Raw genomic sequence first — 23179 nt, forward strand, 5'->3', positions numbered from 1 at the left:
TCTGGGATGGAGAGATCACTGTCTCTAATGGCTTGGGGAATCTGCATCTGCAAAATGGGCGCAGTGTAGATCGCAGTCTCTCGGTAGCAAACATTACTTTGCAAACAAACCACAACAACCCCCTCCCCCACCTGCGCCGCCCAATTCTGAATGACCCTTGTTTTCAAAATGTGCGATCTGGAGGAACGGATCTGGAACCTAAAGAAATGTTATTATCAACCAGGGAAATTAAATAAGCGAGAGGGCAGACAAGGTGAGGTAAGGATGGGAGAAGGGAGAAGCGAGGAAGCCTCAGTTCTCCTCGGAAAAGCTGCGGCTCCAGGAGCAGCCAGGTGAACCGCGCGCACCCACTGTTCCGCGGGTCTTCGCTGGGAGCCCCTAAAATGACCCACCGAGACCCTGGTGGGACGCTGGGAAAGGAGCAGGAGGAAAAAGGGCGGGGAGAGCGGGTGAACTCTAAGGCTAGGGGCGGAGCTCTAGGGGAAGATCTACAGAAGCGCGAGGGGAGGGGCTGTGGCTTAGGGGCGGGATCAAGGGCGGGACCTCTCAGAGTTCCACGGCTGCGCGCGCCACGTCTCCCTTAGCCAGTGTGTAGGGGAGAGTCAGAGGGAGGGAAAAACCGAACGGGGCGGGAACTACCTCTTCTCGCGAGAGTTGGCGACGGCAGCGGCGGCGGCAGCGGCGTGTCCCTGAGAGTAGCGTGGGGGCGGGGAGGAGAGGCGGCGGCAGCGTCCGAGCTACGCCACACAGGGCCGGGGTGCTGGGTGCTGGAGCCAAGAGCGGGGTCGTGGCGGCGGTGGTGAGAAGAGCGAGGCGGAGGGGGGGGTGCCATGGCGGGACAGCAGTTCCAGTACGATGACAGCGGGAACACCTTCTTCTACTTCCTCACCTCATTCGTGGGGCTTATAGTGATCCCGGCCACATACTACCTCTGGCCCCGAGACCAGAATGCCGGTGAGTCTTGCCGGCAGCTGCCCGCGGACCCGCGCAGGCCCCGCCGGCCCCTCTGGGCCGCGCCGCCCCCGCCCAGCCCAGCCCAGCCCAGCCCAGCCCAGCCCAGCCCCCAGCGTCGAGGTGATCATCTAGCCCGGCCGAGCTTAGCGTCCAGGCGTCCGCTGCTGGCGGGGCCCGGCTCGGCGGTGTTTCCCTCGGTTCCTCTCAGAGCTCCTCTCCATCCCCCGTTTCATTGTCTTTTTCAGGAGTTTCGCTTTGCTCCTTCTCACCCATTGTTCTGGGCGCTCCTTGCAGCCTCCTCCTGCCTCTTTGTCTTCTCTGCCTCTGATTTTATTGGTTATTTTTCTATATGGAGGGACTAGGATGGGATGGGGAGGATGGGAATTGGGAGGTGAGAGAAGAGTTGGCAAAGGAGGAAGCCGAATGTGCAGGCACAACTCCTGAGCCCCTTGGCCAGGGTCCTCTTCCCTCACACCCCTGTTTCCCTCTTGCAGCTGGCGCTCCAGATGTTTTGGGCACCGTCTGAGCTGGGTGGCATGCTTTGGACTCCCAACTGAGCTCGCCAATCGCCCCTCCCCCCGTCCCTTTTCCCCTGTTGCTTTTTCATTTGTTCACTAACACGGTGGGGTTGGAAGCAATGCAGTTATTCCCCTTAGCAACAATAGGCTGTTCTCTATTTCCTTTTCTTTGGAGTTTCCTGTTTATGGCGGAAAAAGTGCAAGTATGAAGGATTAAGTCTAGTAGGTAGTTGTTAGGTAGCTGGTCCATTCGCTTTTAGTTCTACATCTTTTCACATTAAACACGTGGGATTAGAACACAAAGTAATATAGATTCTTTTCGAGGCATTTTATGTTGCACTGTACTAGGTTATATGACAAGTGATAATCTTAAAGCTGATGGAACTGCCAGGCCCTAATAGGTTATTTAACAGTAACTAGTAGGTTTTGAGTATTAACATTTAGGGAAAGCTTTCTGTTTCACAGGAGGTATGCTAACTTGGTTAAACATCTTCTTTGAAGTTGGGTGTGGTGGAAGTCTAGGTTGTCCAGGTTATATATTCTGTTTGGGGTAGATTGTTAACAGTGAAGCACCGAATCAGCTCAGAACTTGTTATGCTTTAAGACTGACTCAAATGCCCTGTAAAATTCTTGAGTTACATAATGGAATTAAATTGAGTTTAGGATAAATAACAAAGGATTCCATTTTTTAGTACATTCGATAGTTTAAATATCCATTAGGTGCAGAAATCTGCCCAAAGTTACCAGTTTTCTTATTCAGGGGATGGTTTATGAAAATTGGATTTTGGACTCTTGTGCCTTCTTTTCCTAAGTGTATTTAAATTTAAATGGGTTCTTTGGACAGTGGTTGTACATAAATGATTAAGTCTTAATATAGTAATGGTTTCCCTTATCTGCAAAACCTAGGCCATTCTAATAATTTTATTTTGAATTAAAAATGCATTTTTCAGTATAGTAGCTTATTTTCACTTAACCTTTGTGTGTGCATCTGGTTGTGTGGAAGACAAAAGGGTATTGGGAGAGTAGGTAGGTTTCGTTAGGATGTGTTAGGAGAAGCTGCTGGTTTGGGAGATTAGTCATTTTAATCTACACTGGATTTCTGAAATTTGAAAGTCCTATTTTTGTGGTGGGTTTTATTTATGAAATTATGAAATTTGCCTGATAACTTACAGGCAAGTTATACTTGAGCTCCTTCAGCATATAGTTGGTCTTTGGAAAAGTGGTAGGGAATTAATAGTGACTGTAAGTTATGGCCTTCAAATGTCACTTTATTTAATCCTCTTAAAACACATTGGAGTAGGTACTATTATTATTATCTCTATCCTTATGTGAAGAAACTGGAGTTTAGAGAGCTTAAGTAACTTTCTTCTTCGTGGTGGAGCCCAGTCTGCTTAGTTTCAAAGTCCTCTGTTGTCTCCATATTGCTAGATAGAAAGGTGTTGATTTGCCCCTACTTTACATCTGGCTCTCTGCTTCAGGCTTGCCTTAGTAAGTGTGCATGTGTTGATGTATTTGGTTTGCTCACAATTGCACTGTGAAAATTAAGGTGGACACTTAAATGCTATTCTAATCATCATGAAAATTGGTGGACTTGGACTATTTTTGTGTATCTACCATAATTGAGTTGTTTCTTTAGGATTACAGTGCTATTAAAAGGATGTTTTTATCATAATGACTTTTTTCTGAAGTTCAGTTTGCAATGTCTTGAATATCAAAGAGAAATCTTAGAATTAAGAGGTTCACCCAAAACTCTGAAAAAGGTTTCTTTTTTCCAGAATGTTTGCAGCAAAATAATTTAGTGACTTGTGTCAACAGGATGCTACTTAAAATCTTGATTCTTCTCACTTAGAAAATAGTCATTAATATGGCATATTAATTTGGAATATTAATTTGATTATTGGTGCTGTTTTAGACCCTTGAGGGCTTGTAAAGGTAGAGACACTGTACTGTCTTTCTGAAATCTTAACAATTCTGAAATACATATTTCCTCAAGGGTTTTGAATAAAGGATGTGGACCTGTAGTAGTATTTTTGATTAACACAACAGGTATTTTAATACTTGATTTTGAAGCTTATTTTATTTCATTTTCCTGTGAAACTATAAGTAACCAAATACAAAAATGTCAGCGTAGGAGTTTGAATTTCAGAGTTCTTATGGCAGTCTTGACTTTTCAGAGATATTCTCTGTAGGAAACCATGAAAAAGTTTTCTTTGCCAGTAAGTATACATTTTTAAAGTCCAGTGTAAGTAATCTTTGTTTAGTTTTTTTAAAAAGATGATACATGTGGGTCTTTTAGTTTCAAGGTTTAGTTGTTTCATTGTTGCTCTTCTGGAATTATTATTGGGCTCTTGAGTCCATTAGCATGGCACCATTTCACAGATGGTAAGATCTAGGGTTTGCGAAATGAAAGTAGCTTGGTCATTGGCATATTTGATATGTTAATTGAAGTTATTCTATTATCCAGAACACTAATGGAATCCTTTTGCCTCGATTTTTGTCTAATCTGGGCTAAGTGCACTTACAATTTATACCCCTTTTAGTAGTTGAGGGGTCCTATTTATCTTACTCTCCTGGTTGTTTGTAAATTGGCTGAATAAGTTGACTGAAATCTTTTTCAGACCATTATGGACAAAAGCTCTGGATGAAGTAATAACAGACGGTTTAGATTTCCTTAAAACAGTGGTTCTCAACCCTGGGTCCACATTAGAATCACTTGGGGAGCTTTTAAAAACACTTTTACCCACCCCCAGATACTCTCATTTAATTGGTCTGGAGTGGGTGCTGTGTATTGGTTTTTTAAAAGGTCCCTATGTGATTGTAAATTGTAGCTAGCAAAGAGGAGAACTCCCTTGGTAGTGGTCTTTTGCTGGAGTTGTCATTTTGGGAGATGGTGTATTTTTATATGTGCTATTTGCTAAAAAACAAAAATCACTAATGCCTTAGCCTTTTTGTTTTACATAGTTAAGAAGCACTTATTGTAGAATAGTGCTGTAAAGTTCCTGTAGTTGAAAGCCGAATATATTTGTTAAAACAACGTTAATAATATAGGTTTACAATGGTATTTGATAAGAGAAAACTCCTTGTAATTATTAGAATTTCAAATAATCAAGAACATGCTTTTATTTGTCCCATAGGTGAAGGCTTATTGATCCTTTGAATTGAGATAAATTATATCATTACCTTTTCCAAGTTTTTGTTTTTTTTAACTCCTTGACCTTATTTTTTTAAAACTTATTTGACCTTACCCCTTATCTTACTTTTTCAAAACTGCCTGGTTTTGAAACCTGTCTGGATCTGCTGCTTTACTCATTGTGTGATCTTAGGCAAGTTATTTAACTTCTGTGTTTTTAGTTTACTCATCTATAAAATAGAGACAGTGAGTTATTTGTTTTACAGAAGTAAAATAATGATTAAACAAATAGATATATTGTACTCAGGTTTTTTCCCCATGGTTTGAAAGGATTCATGAAACTTTAAAAAAAGTTGCATTTCTTTATTCTTTGCTTGCCCCCTCTCAAACAGTGTACAAGTGATTCAGCTTTCTGATGGCAATGTGAGTAGGAGTCCACTTTTAGTGCTTACTAGTGTAGTAAGAAAACTCTGAATTTGGAAAGTTAGAAGTTTTGGTTTTAAGTTCCAGCCCAGTCCCTGTTTTGTTATTTCTGAACTCAGTCTCATTTTCTAGGTATAATAATAATAATATGCCCTATAGGAAGTGATTATGAGAAGCAAAGCAATAAATGCATATAAACATGCTTGCAAAACCGAACACAGTGTAGAAATTCCTTCATTTAGTAGATATTTATAGGACATTAACTTTGTGCTAGATGCTGCTTCTAGGTGATGGATCAGATCTTTTCAGCGCATATAACATTTTTCTTAATAAGTTGTGTATTTCTGCACTGTATATACACAGTGCAGAAAAGCACACACACGCAAAAACAGAACAGACATTGCTTGTAATCCCATCACCCAAAGGTAATGGAACATTTTGGTGTATGTACTTCTCTTTTTTTTCATCCTGTGGGGATGACTTTATAACATGGTCCTTTCTCTTGGTGGGGAAGGCCCTACACCCCCCTCCAGCTTGAGACAGATAATTGTGATTGTCCTCATCCCAGCTCTGCTGCTGTCCATTTGAATATTTGCTAGCCCCAAGGTGGGTATGCTGAAAGCACTCACAATATCACTTTGAGCAAGACTCAGGTATTATCCCAATTTTACTAATGAGAAGACTAAGTCCTAGAGAAGGAAGCCAACGTACCTAAAGCCATATAGCCTCTAGTTGGAAGACTGGGTGTTGAATCCAAACCTATTTTAATGCTAGAGTTTCTCTTGTTAGCCGTTACTCTTATACTGCCTCCTATAATTAATATAATGCATTATAGTAAGTATTAAAATGGTAAGTGGAACGTGCTGTGGGAGCACAGAAGAAGGAATGAATAATTCTGTTTGGGGATTTGGGTGTTTCATGCAGAGAAGGTGATTTGAGATAGGTCATAAAAGGTAAGTGGGGAAGTGTATTCCTTATGTAGGAGAAAGTATATGCAAAAGCATGGAGATGTTCAATAAATGGTAAAAATTTAATGTGCCCTTAAGAGTAAATCAGCCATTTTAGGAAGCTTATACTTTGTTTTGTAAGTTATTGGGTAAACAGTGGAAGTTTCTAAATAGTTAATGACCTGGTCAGTTTTGCCGTTTTAGGAAGCTTATATTTTATCTTGTAAGATATTGGGTAAACAGTGGCGTTTTTAAAGTAGGGTAATGACTTCATCAGTTTTGCTTTTGTGGAGCATTGTGTGGAGAATGATTTGGCAGAAGAGGGTAGAAGGTGGTGGTTGCTGGGTAGGGAAGAACTAGATGGAGGAGGAGTCCATTTCAGAGGCTTATTAGTCCGTTGAAATGTAGGGGAATGGGCAGATTAGAAAGAGAATTCTAAGACAGCTTGGACTATTTATATGGAATATAGAAGTACCTTGGAGGGAATGAGAGAGTGGAGTACAGATTTTGAGTTTTCACTTATTTCTGTCTTTACTTATTTCTCCCTCTCTTAAAAGCTGTTTGGTGGGCGCCTGGGTGGCTCAGTCATTAAGCGTTTGCCTTCGGCTCAGGTCATGATCCCAGGGTCCTGGGATCGAATCCCACATCGGGCTCCCTGCTGGGTGGGAAGTCTGCTTCTCTCAAATAAATAAATAAAATCTTAAAAAAAAAAAAAAGCTGTTTGGTGATTGGCCCAATAATAACCTACTTTTATCAGTTTTGGGATTGAGTGCAGGGAGAAAGATGGGGATGATCATTTTTATTTAAAATGAAATATTGGCCGTATTTATTGATTTACCTAGGTTTCTAATTACAGTGGAGTTGATTATCTGAAGCTCTTGTTGAGTGGATTTTAACAGAAAAAAACTGGCTGCTATCAGCTTTGTGTTCACAGGAGTATATTTTATGAATGTTCATATTTTATTTAGAGCATATATTTTTCCTAAGACTTTAGATCTTGAAGGGATACTAGAGATCTGAGAAGCTTGAGTCATTTTATTTATTTTTTTTAGGATTATTTTTTTATTTGAGAGAGCAAGAGAGAGTATGAGCAGGGGCGGGGGTCGGGGTGTTTGAGAGGGAGACGCGAGGGGCTCCATCCCAGGACCCTGGGATCATGACTTGAGGGGAAGGCAGATGCTTCACCAACTGAGCCACCCAGGTGCCCCAGTTTGAGTCATTTTAAAATAAAGTCATTCCCCTCTGTGGTCTATCTGACAGAAAGGGGTATCAGACACATACTATATATGTACTTAAGTCCTACACAGTAGAGGGGACCAGCAGGCACGTTGGCAGTATGAATTATGGTACAACATTTAGGCTTTGTAGTTGTGACAAACATTGGATTAGTAAATGCATTGCGAACAATTGTTTTTATTTAAAGGTCATTTTGCATACTTGCTTGATCTTGGAAGAACCTGAAAAACAGAGATAGGCTTATTTTCATTTCCTCAGCTATTTGTTCCCTTAGTCATACTTTTTATTTAGACATAGAAGAGGTCACAACAAATATATCTATATTGTAATTGGACTTCATTTTAAAGAATGTTTCCTATTGTCAGACTATCTACACCATCTCACCATCACATTGTTTCTTTGAAAAGTGTTACTGGTTTTTCATTCTCTTAAGAAGGTGTTTCTTACATTTTGAGAATTGTGTTTGTGTCAGTATGGATGGAAGGGATTTTCTCATGTAGATAACAGATTTTTTTGGCTTTAGGTTTTTTGCTTGTTTAGTTAAATCTAGTAGTTATTGATTGAGCCTTCACTGTTTGCCTATACAGGGAGGGCAGACGATAAGAATATGAATGCAGTGTAAATCTTGTTTAAAGATTTTATTTTGATAGAGTTTGTAATCTAGGTAGGGTGGGAGGATTAGGATTAGACAAATACATGAATTATTATATCCAGAGCACAACAAAGGAAATGTAAGAAAAGTGAAAACAAGTGCTGTGGAAGTTAGCTAGATTAAGTATTTACATCTGGTTGGGGATGATAGTGGGGATTTAGAGGTATTTTGACTAAACTATTAAAGGATAAGACAGATTTAATGGGTAGAATGGTGGGGTTGGTAGTGCAAAGAAATCACATGAGGGAGGCACCTGGCTGGCTCAGTTGGTTCAGCATGTGACTCTTGATCTCAGAGTCATGAGTTTGAAGCCCCATGTTGGGTGTAGAGATTACTTAAAAATAAAATCTTAAATAAAAAAAATCACATGAGGAAAAGTACAGAGGCTGGAAAGCATGGAATGTATTCAAAGTACAGATCAGTTGAAGCAGAATTCATTCAGTGAATAAGTGAGAAAAGGCCGGAAAAGTTGATTTAAGTCATATGGTGGAGAATCTTACGCCTAGCTGAAGAGTTTATGTGTGATTTGGTTGACAGTATGTCATTTTTGGACATTTTGGAATGTATTTTTACAGTTGTGGTGTATATGAATTAATGTAATAACATCTCATAGAATGAGAAAGAACAGAGATTAAGAAGCAGACAGGAGATAATGAGGGCCTGAACGGTGGTTGTGGCAATAGGAAGATAAGTGACATACTTGAGATGTTACTGAGGTGGAATCTTTCTTTCTTTCTTTTTTTTTCTTTAATTATGTTGGTAAAGTACATATAATGTAAAATTTATAGTTTTAGCCATTTTAAATGAACAATTCAATAACATTAATTACATTTACAATGTTGTGCAACCATCACTGCTGTTTACATTTTTCATCACCCCAAACTCTACCTATTGAGCAGTAACTCCCTATTCTTTCTTTCCTCCAGTGCCTGAAAAACTCTAATTTATTCTTTGTCTCTGTACATTTGCCTATTCTAGATATCTCATGTAAGTGGAATCATACAATATTTGACCTTTTGTGTCCAGCTTATTTCATTTAGCATAATGTTTTCAGGATTCATCCATGTTGTAGTATGTATCAGAACTTTATTCTTTTTATGGCTGAATAATATTCCATTGTATGGATATGCCACATTTTTATTCACCTTTTGATGAACACTTGGGTTGTTTCCCCTCTTTGTCTATTGTGAATAATGCTGTAGTGAACATTGCCATACAGGTACCTGTTTAAGTGCTTATTTTCAGTTCTTTTGGGTATATTCCTAGGAGTGGAATTGCCAGGTCATATGGTAATTCTATGTTTAGCTTTTTGAGGAACTGCCAAACTGTTTACCACAGTAGCTGCACCATTTACATTTCTACCAGCAGCATACATGGGTTCCAATTTCTGCATATCCTCTTCAACACTTATTTTTCATTTTTAAAAAATTATAGCCATTGTAATAGATGGGATGAAGTGGTATTTCACTATGGTTTTGATTTGCATTTCCCTAGTGGCTAATGATGTTGAGCATCATTTCATTTGTCTGTTGGCCATTTGTGTACGTTCTTTGGAGAAATGTCCATTCAAATCCTTTGCCCATTTTTAAATTGAGTTGTTAATCTTTTTTTGTTGACTTGAAGTTGTTCTTCATATATTCTGGATATGAATCCCTTATTAAATACATGGCTTGAAAATATTTTCTTCCATTCTGTAGATTGTCTTTTCACTTTCTTGATTATGTCCTTTGATGCACCAAAGTTTTTAATTTTGATGAAGTCCAATTTATTTTATCTTTTATTGCTTGTGTTCTTGTTGTCATATCTAAGAATCCGTTGCAAATCCAAGGTTCTGAAAATTTATCCCTATATTTTTTTGTAAGAGAATTACGGTTTAGGTGTTGAGTTGTGTAAGTTCTTTATATTTTGGATATTAACCCCTTGTTGGATATATCATTTGCAGATGTCTTCTCCCATTTAGTAGGTTGCATTTCCTTTTTGTTGGTTTTCTTTGCTGTGCAAAAGCTTTTTATTTTGGTGTAGTCCCAATAGTTTATTTTCACTTTTGTTTTCCTTGTCCTATATCTATTCTTTAGTGATTATTTGCTATTCCTTTGTACCATTTGTAACTGTAGGCAAGTTACTTAACTTCTCAGAGCCTCAGTTTTTTAAGTATAATACGTACATATATATCCCCAGGGTTATTAGGACATCTTAATGAGAAAATTCATGCATTTAACAAATATTTATTAGGCACGTACTATTTGCCAGGCATTGTGTTAGGCAGTGGAATGTGGGGTCAGCAATGTAGATGGGATCTCTGTTCTCTTGAAGTTTATATCCTAGTGTGGGGGAGATGATTGACATACTACATGTAAACAGTAAAATATTAGATGGTGATATATACTGTATAGAGAAAGTCTTCTTGGGAATGTTCCTTCAAGCCGAGTGAGGTAAGGAAGCCAGTCATTCAGAAATCTGAATTGGGTGGGAAAAGCCTATAACTGGCTGGCTGAACAGTTGTTTGTGTACAAGAGCCTTTAAGCCAAAAACAAGTTGGTCATATTCCATGAATAGAGAAGACCAGAGTGGCAGGAGTTTGCCAGGTGAGGAGAATAATCTGGGATAAAGTCAGAGAGGGAGCTGGGGTGCAGAGCATGTTTGTAAGCCAGGGTAAGAAGCTTGGATTTTATTTTAAGTTCAATGGGAAGCTATTGAAGGTTTTTAAGCAGAGAAGAGACAAGATCTTGACTTAATATTCTCCTACTTCTTAATGAGATGAAAATAGTTTTTGGCCATCTTGCTTATTTATCCTTTTACAGATGATGTCTTTTCTACTTCAAATATTTAATTAAAAAATTTTAGTTGCATATTTAAAAAATCACATACTATAAAATATCATACAGATGGTCCCGGGTCATAATGGTTCAATTTATGATTTTTGGACTGTAAAGTATGAAATTGGTACACATTCAGTGGAAACTGTGCTTCGAATTTTGAATTTTGGTCTTTTTCTGGGCTGGTGATACGTGGTACAGTACTCTCATGATGCTGGGCAGCAGTGAACCACAGCTCCCAGTCAGCTATGTGATCATGGGGGTAACGACTGACACACTTACAACCATTCCATACTATATGCCCATTCTGTTTTTTACTTTTGGTACAGCATTTAGTAACTTACCTAGGTTTCCTTCTTGTGTGTAGGTGGCAGATGAACCCAAGTTTCTGAAACCTTCCAATTTAGATAATCTGTGATTGTGTGCACTGGTGGTGGTGAGTAGTGTTTAGTCAGTCTTCTATCCATCCCAAATCCAAATGGTTCTGACCTCACCTTGAGAATGACACATTTTGGCTACCTATTCAGATTCAAGTTAAGATCGTAACAGAAGCTTTAGTTTCTCTTAGTGTATTTTGAGATTAGGATGATTTTAGGAGAGCTATAGTTTTGGTGGTCTAGAGCAGTGATTCTCAATTTTTCACTAACAAATTATCATTCTCATGCCTCTCCTCTTTTGCAGCATTCTGGGAACCAAACCGCCCTATTATAGTAAAATGTGTTTTCCTATTTTTTAAAATTAATAAAACAAAATTGTCCCAACAGTGGGTGAGCCAGTATCATCATGGTGAGGTAATATAGTCTCAACTAGCAGCAGAAAGACTTTGGGTAGCTAGAAAACTGATGTATAATGTCTTTTAGACTTTTTGGATTATTGAATATAACCTTTTAACTCTTGGTACTATTTTCTTGGACCCCCCTAGGGATTTAGGAATAGTTTTAGTAGTCACTGAATTTTGGAAAAAGAAGTGTGGTACTTTTTTCTTTTAAATAAGTCATGTTCTGTCTATATCATTTAGCCTTGTTAATTTAAGTAATCTATATTATAAAGCATTCCAAAATTTCTCAGTGATTTTTATAATTTTCACAATATCAAAAATATATGTTGGTATATTTATTTGAACTGAAAAATGAAGTCATACTATTTTTTTGACCAAGTTTGATTTGTCTAATTGATTTAATTAAAATGAGGGCTGCCTTTGCCAAATTGATTATATAGGGTATATTTTCTATAAATTGAATGATTCAAGGTAATCTGCAGCTTCCAAGTTTTAACAAAATATACTTAAATTAGAAGATAAAGCTATTTTGTCTAATGTGTCGGATTGGCAAAAATGAACTTTTCATTTTTAAAAATAAGTTTTGGTATTTATGGGATATTTATAAGCTTAGAAGTGACAGCATAGCAGATACTTTACTCTCATTTTAGTAATTTATCAACTTAAAATATTTATGTTGTCTTGATAACACCAAAAAAAGTAGCATCAAATTTTAACATCTAAAAGTTTATAGATGTCAAACCTGAGTATGATAAACTTACTGATGTTCTTTGGCAGTATGTGCTAAAGCATTTAGAGGTGAGGCATCTTGATGTCTGCAGTTTACAGGAAGATAGTTCGGATAAAAAAGAGAGGGGGAAAAAGGAAACTAGAGGTAAGGCTGAGAGTTGCAAAATGTTAACATTTGGTGAAAGGTACTGTTCATTGTAATATTCTTTCAACTTTTCTGAAGGTTTGAAGATTTTCAAAATAAAAAGTTAGGAAAAACTTAATAGTCATGGGGAATAAAAAATTAATTTTAAGAGGCATTTGTCAGTATCATAAGAAATGACTTACCAGGATAAAAATATGTTACATTAGGATAAAATGTGGGGGAAGTAAAATGAGGGGTTGGCTTGTACATGAAGTTTTGTAAATGGATGATGGTGGCTATGAAATTGCTGTGGTATTTAGATTTCATTGGTGTGTTTAAAAGTGATGGAACTATTTTATTTTAAAATGTCAACTCCATGTCAAAAATGACATCTTTTGCCACTCTTCAGACTTCTGATAAAAAATTTGAGATGCCAAATTAGAAATCTACAAGTAGATAATATGATTTTTAAAAATTCTTTTTGCTGGGCGCCTGGGTGGCTCAGTCGTTAAGCGTCTGCCTTCGGCTCAGGTCATGATCCCAGGGTCCTGGGATTGAGTCCCACATCAGGCTCCCTGCTCGGCGGGAAGCCTGCTTCTCCCTCTCCCACTCCCCCGGCTTGTGTTCCTGCTCTCACTATCTCTCTCTGCTAAACAAATAAATAAAATCTTTAAAAATAAATAAATAAAAATTCTTTTTGCTGTAATCAGGCAGACAGGTTTGAAGATTTTGTTTCTGGCTAGCATTCTTCAGTTCTTTGGCTTCAAGGAATATGGTGCTAAGGGTTCACTCAGATATACTACACCCTGGCAGATTGTTCTGGCATGGACAGATGGCTGTGACTATTTTAGCAAAGACATTGTATAGCTTATGAAGCACAACCATAATAACCTTCCCCCAAACCTGTACTATTTCCACAGACATAAAAACTTTGTTCAGCTGCTGAGAGCAATCATAATGTTATATTGTTTTTAAACCACAGAATTGTTTTACGACTTTGTTAATTTCCTTTTTCTATAAATGTGGATGATTTCTTTAAAAACTATAAGTTAATGGTATTATTAATATAATTTGTACTGGCCATGACACTAGTAATTCTACAAACTAGAAGTTTATAAATGAACTTTTTTTTTTTTAATTCTAAGTGTCTTCTAAAAAACTGCCTGGAAAGACTTCACTTGTGATACTTACTTTGACTTGAGGTCATTCATGTAGAGATTTGGAATTTGTATTTAGTTGTGCTGGAAATCTAAATGCCAGTGTGTTACTGTGTAAACTATAGCTTGTAGTACTTATTGGTTGACTTCAGTATTATCCTAAAAAGTTAAGATATAAGTTTTGGATTGGAAGAGTGAGGCATAAAATGTACATGTACACATTGTGAAAAACTACGGGGCTGAAAACCATGTGTACTTTTTTTTGGCCAGAGACATTGGGAGAATATCATTCCTTTGAATAGATCAAGCCATCTGGTTAATAGAAACTTCAGCATTGTTCTTATAACTTTGTCAAACATTTCCTTGGTTTTATAGTTGAAAATGGAAAACTGTGGAGGCTTAATTTAATGAAATACAGATTAAAAAATCACTGGTGATACTTTCAAAAATGTCCATAATTTAACCATGAAAATAAAAAAATTAACATTACTCCACTTCATTCTCAGACCCTGTTTAAGTTTCGTCTCAGTGAAGTTCTTTATAGCAAAAGATCCAGTTCAGAATCACACATGACATTTAGTTGACATGTTTCTTTAATCTCCTTCAGTCTGGAACAGTTCTTCAGCTTGTTGACTTTGAAGATTATAGGCCAATTATTTTGTAGAATGAAACTGCGGGTTGTCTGGTGTTTTCTCATGATTAGATTCAGATTATATATCTTAGGCAGGAATTTTACAAAACTGATTCTGTGTGTCTCTTATTGTATTCTGTCAGATCGTATATGGTTGCATTTTGTCCCATTGCTGTTGATGTTCACTGATCACTTGATTAAGATAATGTCTGCCAGGCTTTCTATAATAGTTTCCTATTGCTGCTGTAACAGATTACTACAACCTTAATGGCTTATTACAACACAAATGTATTTTCTTACAGTTCAGCAGGCTGGAAGTCCAAAATCAATTTCACCGGGCTAATCATGGGGTTGGTAGAACTGGTTCTTCTTGGAAGCTCTAGAGTTGAGTCTGTTTTCTTGCCTTATTTAGCTTCTAGAGACAGCCTGTGTTCCTTGACTTATGACTCTTCCCTCCATCTTCAGAGGACATCACTCCAACATCTGCTCCCATTATCATATCACCTTCTTTGTCTTCAACCCTCCTGCCTCCTCCTTTTAAGGATCCCTGTGATTATATTGTGCCCATCCAGATAACGTAGGATACATCTCCCCATCTCATCTTAATTTAGTTGGATCTGTAAAGTCTTTTTTGCTTTGTAAGATAATGTATTCACCGGTTCAGGATATTAGGATGTGGACATTTTGGGTGGCAGTTGTTCAGCCTACCATATTTTCCCACTGTAAAATTATTCTTTTCCCTTTTGTAATATTTTGTGGAAAGACACCTGGATCCCTTGTTCTTGTTAGTGGAGAGTAGTGGTATTTAGAAACTAGATCTGGGTGTTGATGTGCTCACTGCTATTGATCTTGCACACTGCTCCTAGGCTCCCTTAGTAGTGTTAGGGAATATATATGTATAGAATACATCTGTATTTCTACACGGAAAGATATTAGTTCATACCGAAATCTTTAATTCCAATTCAGTACCACAGGATTCGTTATTTTCGAATTTTTCATATGTGTAACTCCCTTCTCTGACAGTGAAAAACTGACCCCAGTTATCTTTTATATGTTAACTTATTTGATCAGTCCCCCTGCATATTACCAGTCTCCTTTGCTGTCACTACCCTTTCCCGTATATGGATCCATTGTCATCACACCTCGTTCTGATACCTCCTACCACATACCTCTCCTATGTGGGTGCTTTCCTCAAAGCCTGGTGGTAACAGGGTAGTTGGAGTTCTTACTTACATGGTGGCTTTGGAGCATTCTGTTATATGCAGAGTTCTTTTACTTATCTAACATCTCATTTAAGCACTGCAGTTTTGTTGTTTCTAGTATTGTGAAAAAATTTCTATTTAGTATTAACCAGCTGGACTCAGTGTAGGTGATCTCAGTTTTGTTGGTAACAACCAAAGCATTATAGTCAGGAGCCAGGGGACCATATGCCTTCTTCTCCCATCAGGCCTTCCTGATCAGGTGTTGACCTTGGCCCTTTTCAGTGTCATAGAGCTTCTTCTTAATCTGTTTGATCTGGTGCTTGTTGGCCTTGACATCCATAATGAACACAACAATTATTGTTGTCTTCTGTCTTCTTCATGGCTGACTCATTGCTCAGGGGGAACTTGATGATGGCATGGTGGTCAAGCTTGTTGCTCTTCCAGGGAAAATATTTGGGCTGCCTTTGGAGTATCTTGGGCCACCAGAAGGTGGGTGACATGCAGATCTTGTGTGTGTGTGTGTGTGTGTGTGTGTGTGTGTGTGTGTGTGTGTGTGTGTGTTTTGTGTGGCTGGGGTTGCCTTTTAGCATTGCCTTGTTGGCCTTCATGCAGATCGTGTGTGTGTGTGTGTGTGTGTGTGTGTGTGTGTGTGTGTGTGTGTGTGTGTGTGTGTGTGTGTGTGTGTGTTGTGTGGCTGGGGTTGCCTTTTAGCATTGCCTTGTTGGCCTTCCAAGCCTTTGTTTTGGCTTCAGCTTTGGGAAGGGGAGGGTTTTTTCCCTTTGCTTTCTGCATGACATCTTCGTGAAAAGATACATTTTTATTTTAAAACTTAATTTTTTTTAACTTAGGAAAGTTATTCAAGTGATGGTAATGAGTTTAGTAAAACAATACATGATATTTTGGCTTTAGTTTAATTCCTCTTTAATTGAATTGCAGATTTTTCCTGGCGACTAAAATAATGCCTTTTCTTATAACTCCTATATGAACCTATTTTAACTTCTTATGGGTTTGGGTGACTTTTCTAATTTAACATAATCATTCTCATAATTGAATAATACCATTTCTGCTTAGCTTCCTTTTAATAAGCTGCATGTTTCAGCTATTTTACACTTTTTGTACCTTCTATAGCAAAAGGGAAAGGAAGAGAGCATTTCTCAGAAATTGCTGATTACGTGACTAAATATTTTGGGTTCAATTCAGTTTTTGTGTTTTCAATTAGAAGTTATTTAAGTCTCACATGAAAATGGTTGCCTGGGGTGCCTGGGTGGCTCAGTTGGTTAGGCGACTGCCTTTAGCTCAGGTCATGATCCTGGAGTCCCAGGATCGAGTCCAGCATCCGGCTCCCTGCTCAGCAGGGAGTCTGCTTCTCCCTCTGACCTTGTTCCCTCTCATGCTCTCTCTCTACCATTCTCGCTCTCAATAAATAAATACAAATCTTTATTAAAAAAATGGTTGCCTGGTAGTCGAACAAGATTTTCCACATAGATCATTTGTTCTGAATGGCAGAAAAATTAACCGATGTTGTCAATTTTTCTTAAAGGTTATTTGAGTAGGTAGTCTTTTATATTCCAGTAAAATTTTAGCATGGTAATGAAGGTTAGTATGGTATTAACTGGTTTTGCCTTCATGTGAAAAATGCTTTAACTTACCACCTTATTTATTTATTTTTTTTTTGACAGAGCAAATTCGATTAAAGAATATCAGAAAAGTATATGGAAGATGTATGTGGTATCGTTTACGGTTATTAAAACCCCAGCCAAATATTATTCCTACAGTAAAGTAAGTAATTGGTTTCAGTAAAAAAAAAAACAACAAAACTTAGTGCTTACGCTTTGCTAGGTAACATATAAAATATGGGTATAATGATGAATAAAACATATGTTTAAAGAAATTGTAGCCTTAGGTGGGGGTAAGATGTGAATTTGGGAGCTTTTAAACAGTGATTTAGAGGTTCAAAGGAGAGAGAATGTACTTCTGTCTTGGGGGAGGGAGAAAGGGAAGTCAAATCTTGAAGGAAGACCTTGTGCATCTTGTCAGGATTGGCATTTTGCCTTAAAGACTATGGGAGAATCTTTAAAAGATTATCAAAAGCAGGGAGGTGACATAATCAAGTTTGCATTTCATAGTGATAATTAAAGTTTATTGAGCACATACTGTATGCCAGATGCTGTGCTAGGGCTTTATGTGTTATCTCATAATTTTATTATTAACTTCAAAGTAGATGTTCTTGCTATTTTGTCAGATGAAGAAAGTAAGAGGAAGATGAGGTAACTTGACCAGGGTCCTGGAGCTAGAAGTGGTAGAGCGGGGACCTTTTATTTTGGCAGGCCAATTTGATTAAACAGGACATTAGCATGTTTAATTAGAGGAGCTTATTTGATTTTGTGAGGCTATGGGGTATGCTGGTTTAGAGCCTAGGCTTTGGATCTTCACCCTGAATCATCAGTTTTGAGGTAGTAGGTGAATCTGTAATGAAAGAGTTGCTATTATTGGAGGATTGTATCTTGTGAATTACTTATATCTATCTGTCCAGTAGATAGGAAGGGAAGAACTAGCAGTGATAATTAGTAAAAGTAGAGCCATTTATTTTTTAATTTTGGCTTAAATGATGATGATAGTTTTCAACATATCTGTGTAACTTCAGGGGGCTTAAATGGTTTTTCTTGGTAAGGTTTTACTTTGCCTAGTTTAGTTCCTTTGCAGAGGGAGGGAAATTTTAGCTTTGGTGTTAAGAGTTCTACATTGATGTGAAAGTAAAAGGCAAAATTAGTGATTAGAAGAGTAGTTTTATGTTCACTGTTTATTCTTTGCTTTTGCTTCTCATTTTAAAGTTTTATGAGGTAGCAAGGCAAATAGTTGTGGCCTCCTAATCTCTTCCTTTTTTGGTTTTGGTCAATACTTTGTGGGTATCTGAACCTCAGTTTTCAAGAAAAAAACCCAACCCTGTGAAGTTCTCTTTAGTGATTAGTAAACTGATTTACTTAAATGGAAGCACAAATTAAGGGATGTTTATAAGTGAGGAAGAATTAAATTTAGATAACAATTTAGATAAGATCAGAAACATCAAAACCTTTGTGCTACTTAACCTTAAAGCATTGTTTCACAATTAAGCAGTCATTGCGTAATGCTCTCATTTCTGGAAGTTGCTTCCAAAATGACCTCTAAAATATACTTAGAGTAAAAACACAAGACTTCACAAGTTGATCACTGATGCTATTATATGTAGGGAAAGACGCTTATCTTTCCACAGGACCTAAATATGTTTTTAAAAAATTGGGTGTAGATCATGATGAAATCCATTATGTTTCCCCCTTTGCTTTGGCTTTCAGGAAATTAAAGCATGGTGTTATTGGTTGTTACAGTTTTCATCAGCCTGGGCGGTTCTATTATGAGCTTCTCTAATCCTCTCTTCATTCTTGAGCTTAGAGAGCCAGGTGCACCATGTAGAGCATTTGTCCTGGGGTATAGTATATCCTGGGTGTTTTGATTCCTCTCCCTTCTTCTACCCTTGTTTGCTTTTAAGTCTTGTTTTAGTGGTTTTCAATTTCACTTTTATCTTTGTTTTCTGAGCTTTCTTAGCCTTTTGGAGCATTGGCAAAACAAAATGTGGAATTATTAACTTGTAGATTTTCAAGTGTTCTGTAGCATATCGAAGGAATGGCAAACTTTGGGTTTGAGTTAAAAATTACTATGTAAATTATTCTCCTTATTCATTCAATAAGTAGTCATTGTGTGCCGATTATTTATGTGTCAAGTAATATACCAGGAACTGATATATTGTGATTAACAAATAGATGTGGTTCAGCAACTTAACGGTTGTGGGAGAAACTGGCAAGTAAACAAGTAATGATAATAGAGTTTAGTAAGGGCTATGAGGGGGTGCCATGACAGAGCAGAGGAAGGGCTTTCTGGCTTGAGACAGAGAAGGCTTCTCTGAGTGAGGTCAGGGCTGAGATTGGGTAAGACATACTGAGAACAGCTAACAGGAATTGTTTACTATCTGTGAGATACCTTCTAGGTGCTTTACATACCTAATCTCTTTTAATTCTCAAACCCACCCTAAAAATTGGAAACTGAGTTGTAAAGGACAAAGCAACTTTCCAAGATCTCTAAGTTAGTAAGTGGTGAAGCTGGAATTTGACCTCAGGTAGTTTTCCAGAGGCTGTGTTCTTAATTACCTCTCCCTAGATAGCTAGGTAGAAGTGGGAGTGTTCCAGGTAGGACATCCTTTTCCTCTTTGGGGATATAGGTAGTATGGAAAGAAGTTTGCAGTATTAGGTACTTAATAAGGATTAGAACATTATTTTGGCTAGATGGAAAGAAATTTGTATCTGAATGCCAACCCTGTTTAAGCTACTCTGGGGTTAGTCAAAAACTCAGTAAGATCCTGTTCACGTGCTCAAGGAGCTTGCAGTGAGTTAGAGGAGAAAAGTCATGGGTTTTGCTTCTTAGTGACTATAACCCTGGTTTTCCCATGATCACTTTGACAAGGGTAACGATTGCTTTGAGGTGAGTCTTGAAGGATGAATAGATTTTGGATAGGCAGAAATGGGGAATGGGAATTCTAGGTGGAAAGATTCAAGAGCAAAAGCATGATGGTAGGAAAAGCTTAGGGAACTTTGGGAGATGGGGATTTTTTTTTTTTATTGGGTGATAAAGGTCAGTAGGTGGATTTAAACTTGATCCTAGAGGCTCATTCCAAATAAATATATTTAAGCTAGGTTTCTACCAAATGAGCTTAAACACCTGGAATATTTTCTGTCTTTGAAAAAAGGTCACTCCAATTTTGTTTGATTAGGCCTCGATTCATTTTATGTGTTTAACAGTTCCTACTTACATAACAAATTGTGATATAAAGAGTATAAAAATATAAAATTACTCAATTTCATCACTTAAAGATAGCCACTATTAAGATGATTTACCTTCTATATTTTTAATAAAGTTTTATTTATTAAAAATAACATACATATTATACATATATCTTGGAAAGCTGTTTTTCTTGTTTTAATTTAATTTAATGATCTTCCACAGTAAATATTGTTTTTATTGGCTAGATGGTATTTCACTTTATTAATATACCATTAATTTGTCTACTACTCTATTGATGGACATCTCTGTGTGTGTTTTCTGTTATTCTGTGTATTATTTCTGTTATATATCTGTAACCAGCTTTTTATATACCTAATTCTAGTTTATTTCCTTCTAAATTTCTTGAAATAGATAGTTAAAAGGGTATGTACTTCTTCAGGGTTTTGACACCTTATTGCCAGACATTCCTTCAGAGTGTAAAGGGTATGAGTGTTCTTTTTTTTTTTTAGCCTCTCCAACACTGGTAATATCAGTCTTTTAAATATTTTTACTAAACAGAGCATATTGGAGAGAAGAGGTTAGGTTTGCTTTTTTTTTTTTAAACTATCTATTCCTTTATATCCCTTTTTATCCAATTATGTACATCTTTCTATATTTGTATTCGCTAATTGTTTGGCTGTGTCTTGGTTTATTAGTCTCCTATAAATGATTTATTTAATTAGTCCCATATAAATGGATATTTAATGTGTTTCTAAAGTTTTACTGTTATAAACAAGGCTATTCATTCACCCATTTTTTGCAGTTTATCTTACTCAGAGTCTAATTATTAGGTTAAGAGCAGCTCTTTTTTTCTTTTTTACATAAATGGTTTACTGAATACTTAGTTTTAATATATTTTGATCTAATATAATGAGACCAATAAGTTGAATTAAGTTCTATACATAAAATTCTGCAAATAGCAATCGAGAGAATATTACAGGTAAGATTCTAGATGCAGACTACTAGATTCTAAAGAATTCAAAGGTAAAAAAGGCACTGCTCTGGTTGTGACAGGAGTTTACAACCCAGAGATTATAGAATTGAGTCAATATCATAGCGATGTAGGACGCTTTGATTGTTTTATTGCTTTGTTCTGCTGTATGTCTTTATCGATTCTTAAAGGAAAACCGTATAGGTATATTTATTTATACTTCATGTATCTTTTTCCTAAACAGGAAGATAGTTCTGCTTGCAGGATGGGCATTGTTCTTATTCCTTGCATACAAAGTTTCCAAAACAGACCGAGAATATCAAGAATACAATCCTTATGAAGTATTAAATTTGGATCCTGTAAGTATTTTTCTACAATGCACATTAGTTTATTGACTCTATGAAAATACTGTAAGCCCATATCCTAAAAGGAATTGGGTTGTGCCTAAAGAAATCAGACTTTGGATATGTAATCCATTATTATTCTAATGTATATATGTTTTTTAAGCTGCAGATGTTAAGTTCCATCCTAGTAAGGCTTGGTTTGAAATTGCTAAATATAAGAATGTTTGAAGATGAGATGAGAAGTTAGTATATTTTTAAAAGACTTTTATAAATTGGTTTAATGCAAAGTTAAAACCAGGGGGTTCATTTATGTTATTTGGATGGTAAAAATCTCATGATCCTGTGTTAGTTGACACTAAAGCAGTGTGTTAAGTCTCTTTCTGTCTTACAAAGAACCGGTTTCATTGTTAATGGTTTTATAGAAGCAAAATTTGCGTCATATCTGATTTTTCTTACTGTGATGATCATGATCAAGAGAGAATTTTTTTAAGATTAAAAGATTTTGGGGGGGCAATTTAATGCCATAAAAATCAATATGAAAAATTTATTAATAGAAATTGAGTCTAATTAGGAAACAGGTAAACTTCTTAAGTGTTTAACATTAAAGTATTGATAAACAAATGAAACCAAATATTCTTCTGATTATTTCTTAGAAAGGGAGTTAACCTTTGATTTGAGAGTTTCTTCAGACAGACTTAATTTACTGTGATCACTTTGATATTTAAATGTTGCTATCTTTTTATTTTATTTTAATATGGCATTGTGTGGTTTCATTCTTAAATCCTTGGTGCCTGGTGTTACACAACGCCCAGTAGGTGCTCAATAAAATAAACATATTGGACAAAATAAGTATATTTTTATTTAAAAAATACATGGGATGAAACTTATGGGACAATTATATAGGATGAAAACATTTTCTCTTTCTGAAAATACCGAATAGTTTATATTTTAAAGTTCAAAATAGGATGAATTATATTTTTACAGCATTGTGCTTATTTTAACTAAAACAAAGCTTTCGTTTTAGGGGGCAACAGTAGCAGAAATTAAGAAACAGTATCGTTTGCTCTCACTTAAATATCATCCAGATAAAGGAGGTGATGAAGTTATGTTCATGAGGATAGCAAAAGCTTATGCAGCGTAAGTATCATAGGACCCATTACACATTTTTAGGAGTGGTAAAGATAGTTTTTTATTTGAATAAAATATTTGTCATAAGCTTTTAAATGATGACCTTATATGTTGAGTCTATTTATGGAACTGCCTGACAACCCTAAACTAATTTAACTAAACTTGAATTTTAAGTAACCTAGAATAGTGCTTTTGCCCTGTGAAGTTAGTTAAATTCAGTGGTAGGTAATATGTTAATTGAGTTATTTTCTAAGCATTCTGATTAGAAGAGGATATACTTATACCTTGTTTTCATATCTAGGCTTTTTTTAGACTAGATCTCTTTCTCTTATTTTGGAAACGTAGCTTATCTTAGCTATCTAAAGACTAGTTTAATTTTTGGGGAACAAGATAAGGGTATATAGAATTAGAGTTTTTCCTTGAGTGTTAATATTACAAGAGATAAAAGTTAGCTGGATTCTTCAGGGCTCATAGGCATATCCCAATACAGCTCTTATGTTAAAGAGTAAAATACAGACAAGATGTTGTCTCTTTTTAGAGGACTCAGTGATGTATAATTTTGTGCTGATTTTAAAAACAGAAGTAAATAATAGGACAGGCGCCTGGGTGGCTCAGTTGGTTAAGCATCTGC

General features: G+C 36.7%; 1 protein-coding gene across 1 annotated transcript in view; it reads left to right on the forward strand.

Annotated features, from left to right (window-relative positions):
• Positions 1-693: 693 nt before the first annotated feature.
• The window catches only part of SEC63 (SEC63 protein translocation regulator), a 70571-nt gene continuing 48085 nt past the window's right edge, over positions 694-23179 (forward strand). The window contains exons 1-4 of the mRNA XM_028104140.2: positions 694-954; positions 16977-17076; positions 21321-21435; positions 22445-22557. Coding sequence (XP_027959941.1) covers positions 831-954; positions 16977-17076; positions 21321-21435; positions 22445-22557 — 452 coding nt within the window. The 5' untranslated portion in view covers positions 694-830. The remainder of the gene's footprint in view (positions 955-16976; positions 17077-21320; positions 21436-22444; positions 22558-23179) is intronic.

Source organism: Eumetopias jubatus, unplaced genomic scaffold, assembly GCF_037043125.1.
Source record: "Eumetopias jubatus isolate StellerSeaLion01/CBP00866 unplaced genomic scaffold, mEumJub1_p1.0 scaffold_6, whole genome shotgun sequence".
In the NCBI taxonomy this organism is placed as follows: Eukaryota; Metazoa; Chordata; class Mammalia; order Carnivora; family Otariidae; genus Eumetopias; species Eumetopias jubatus.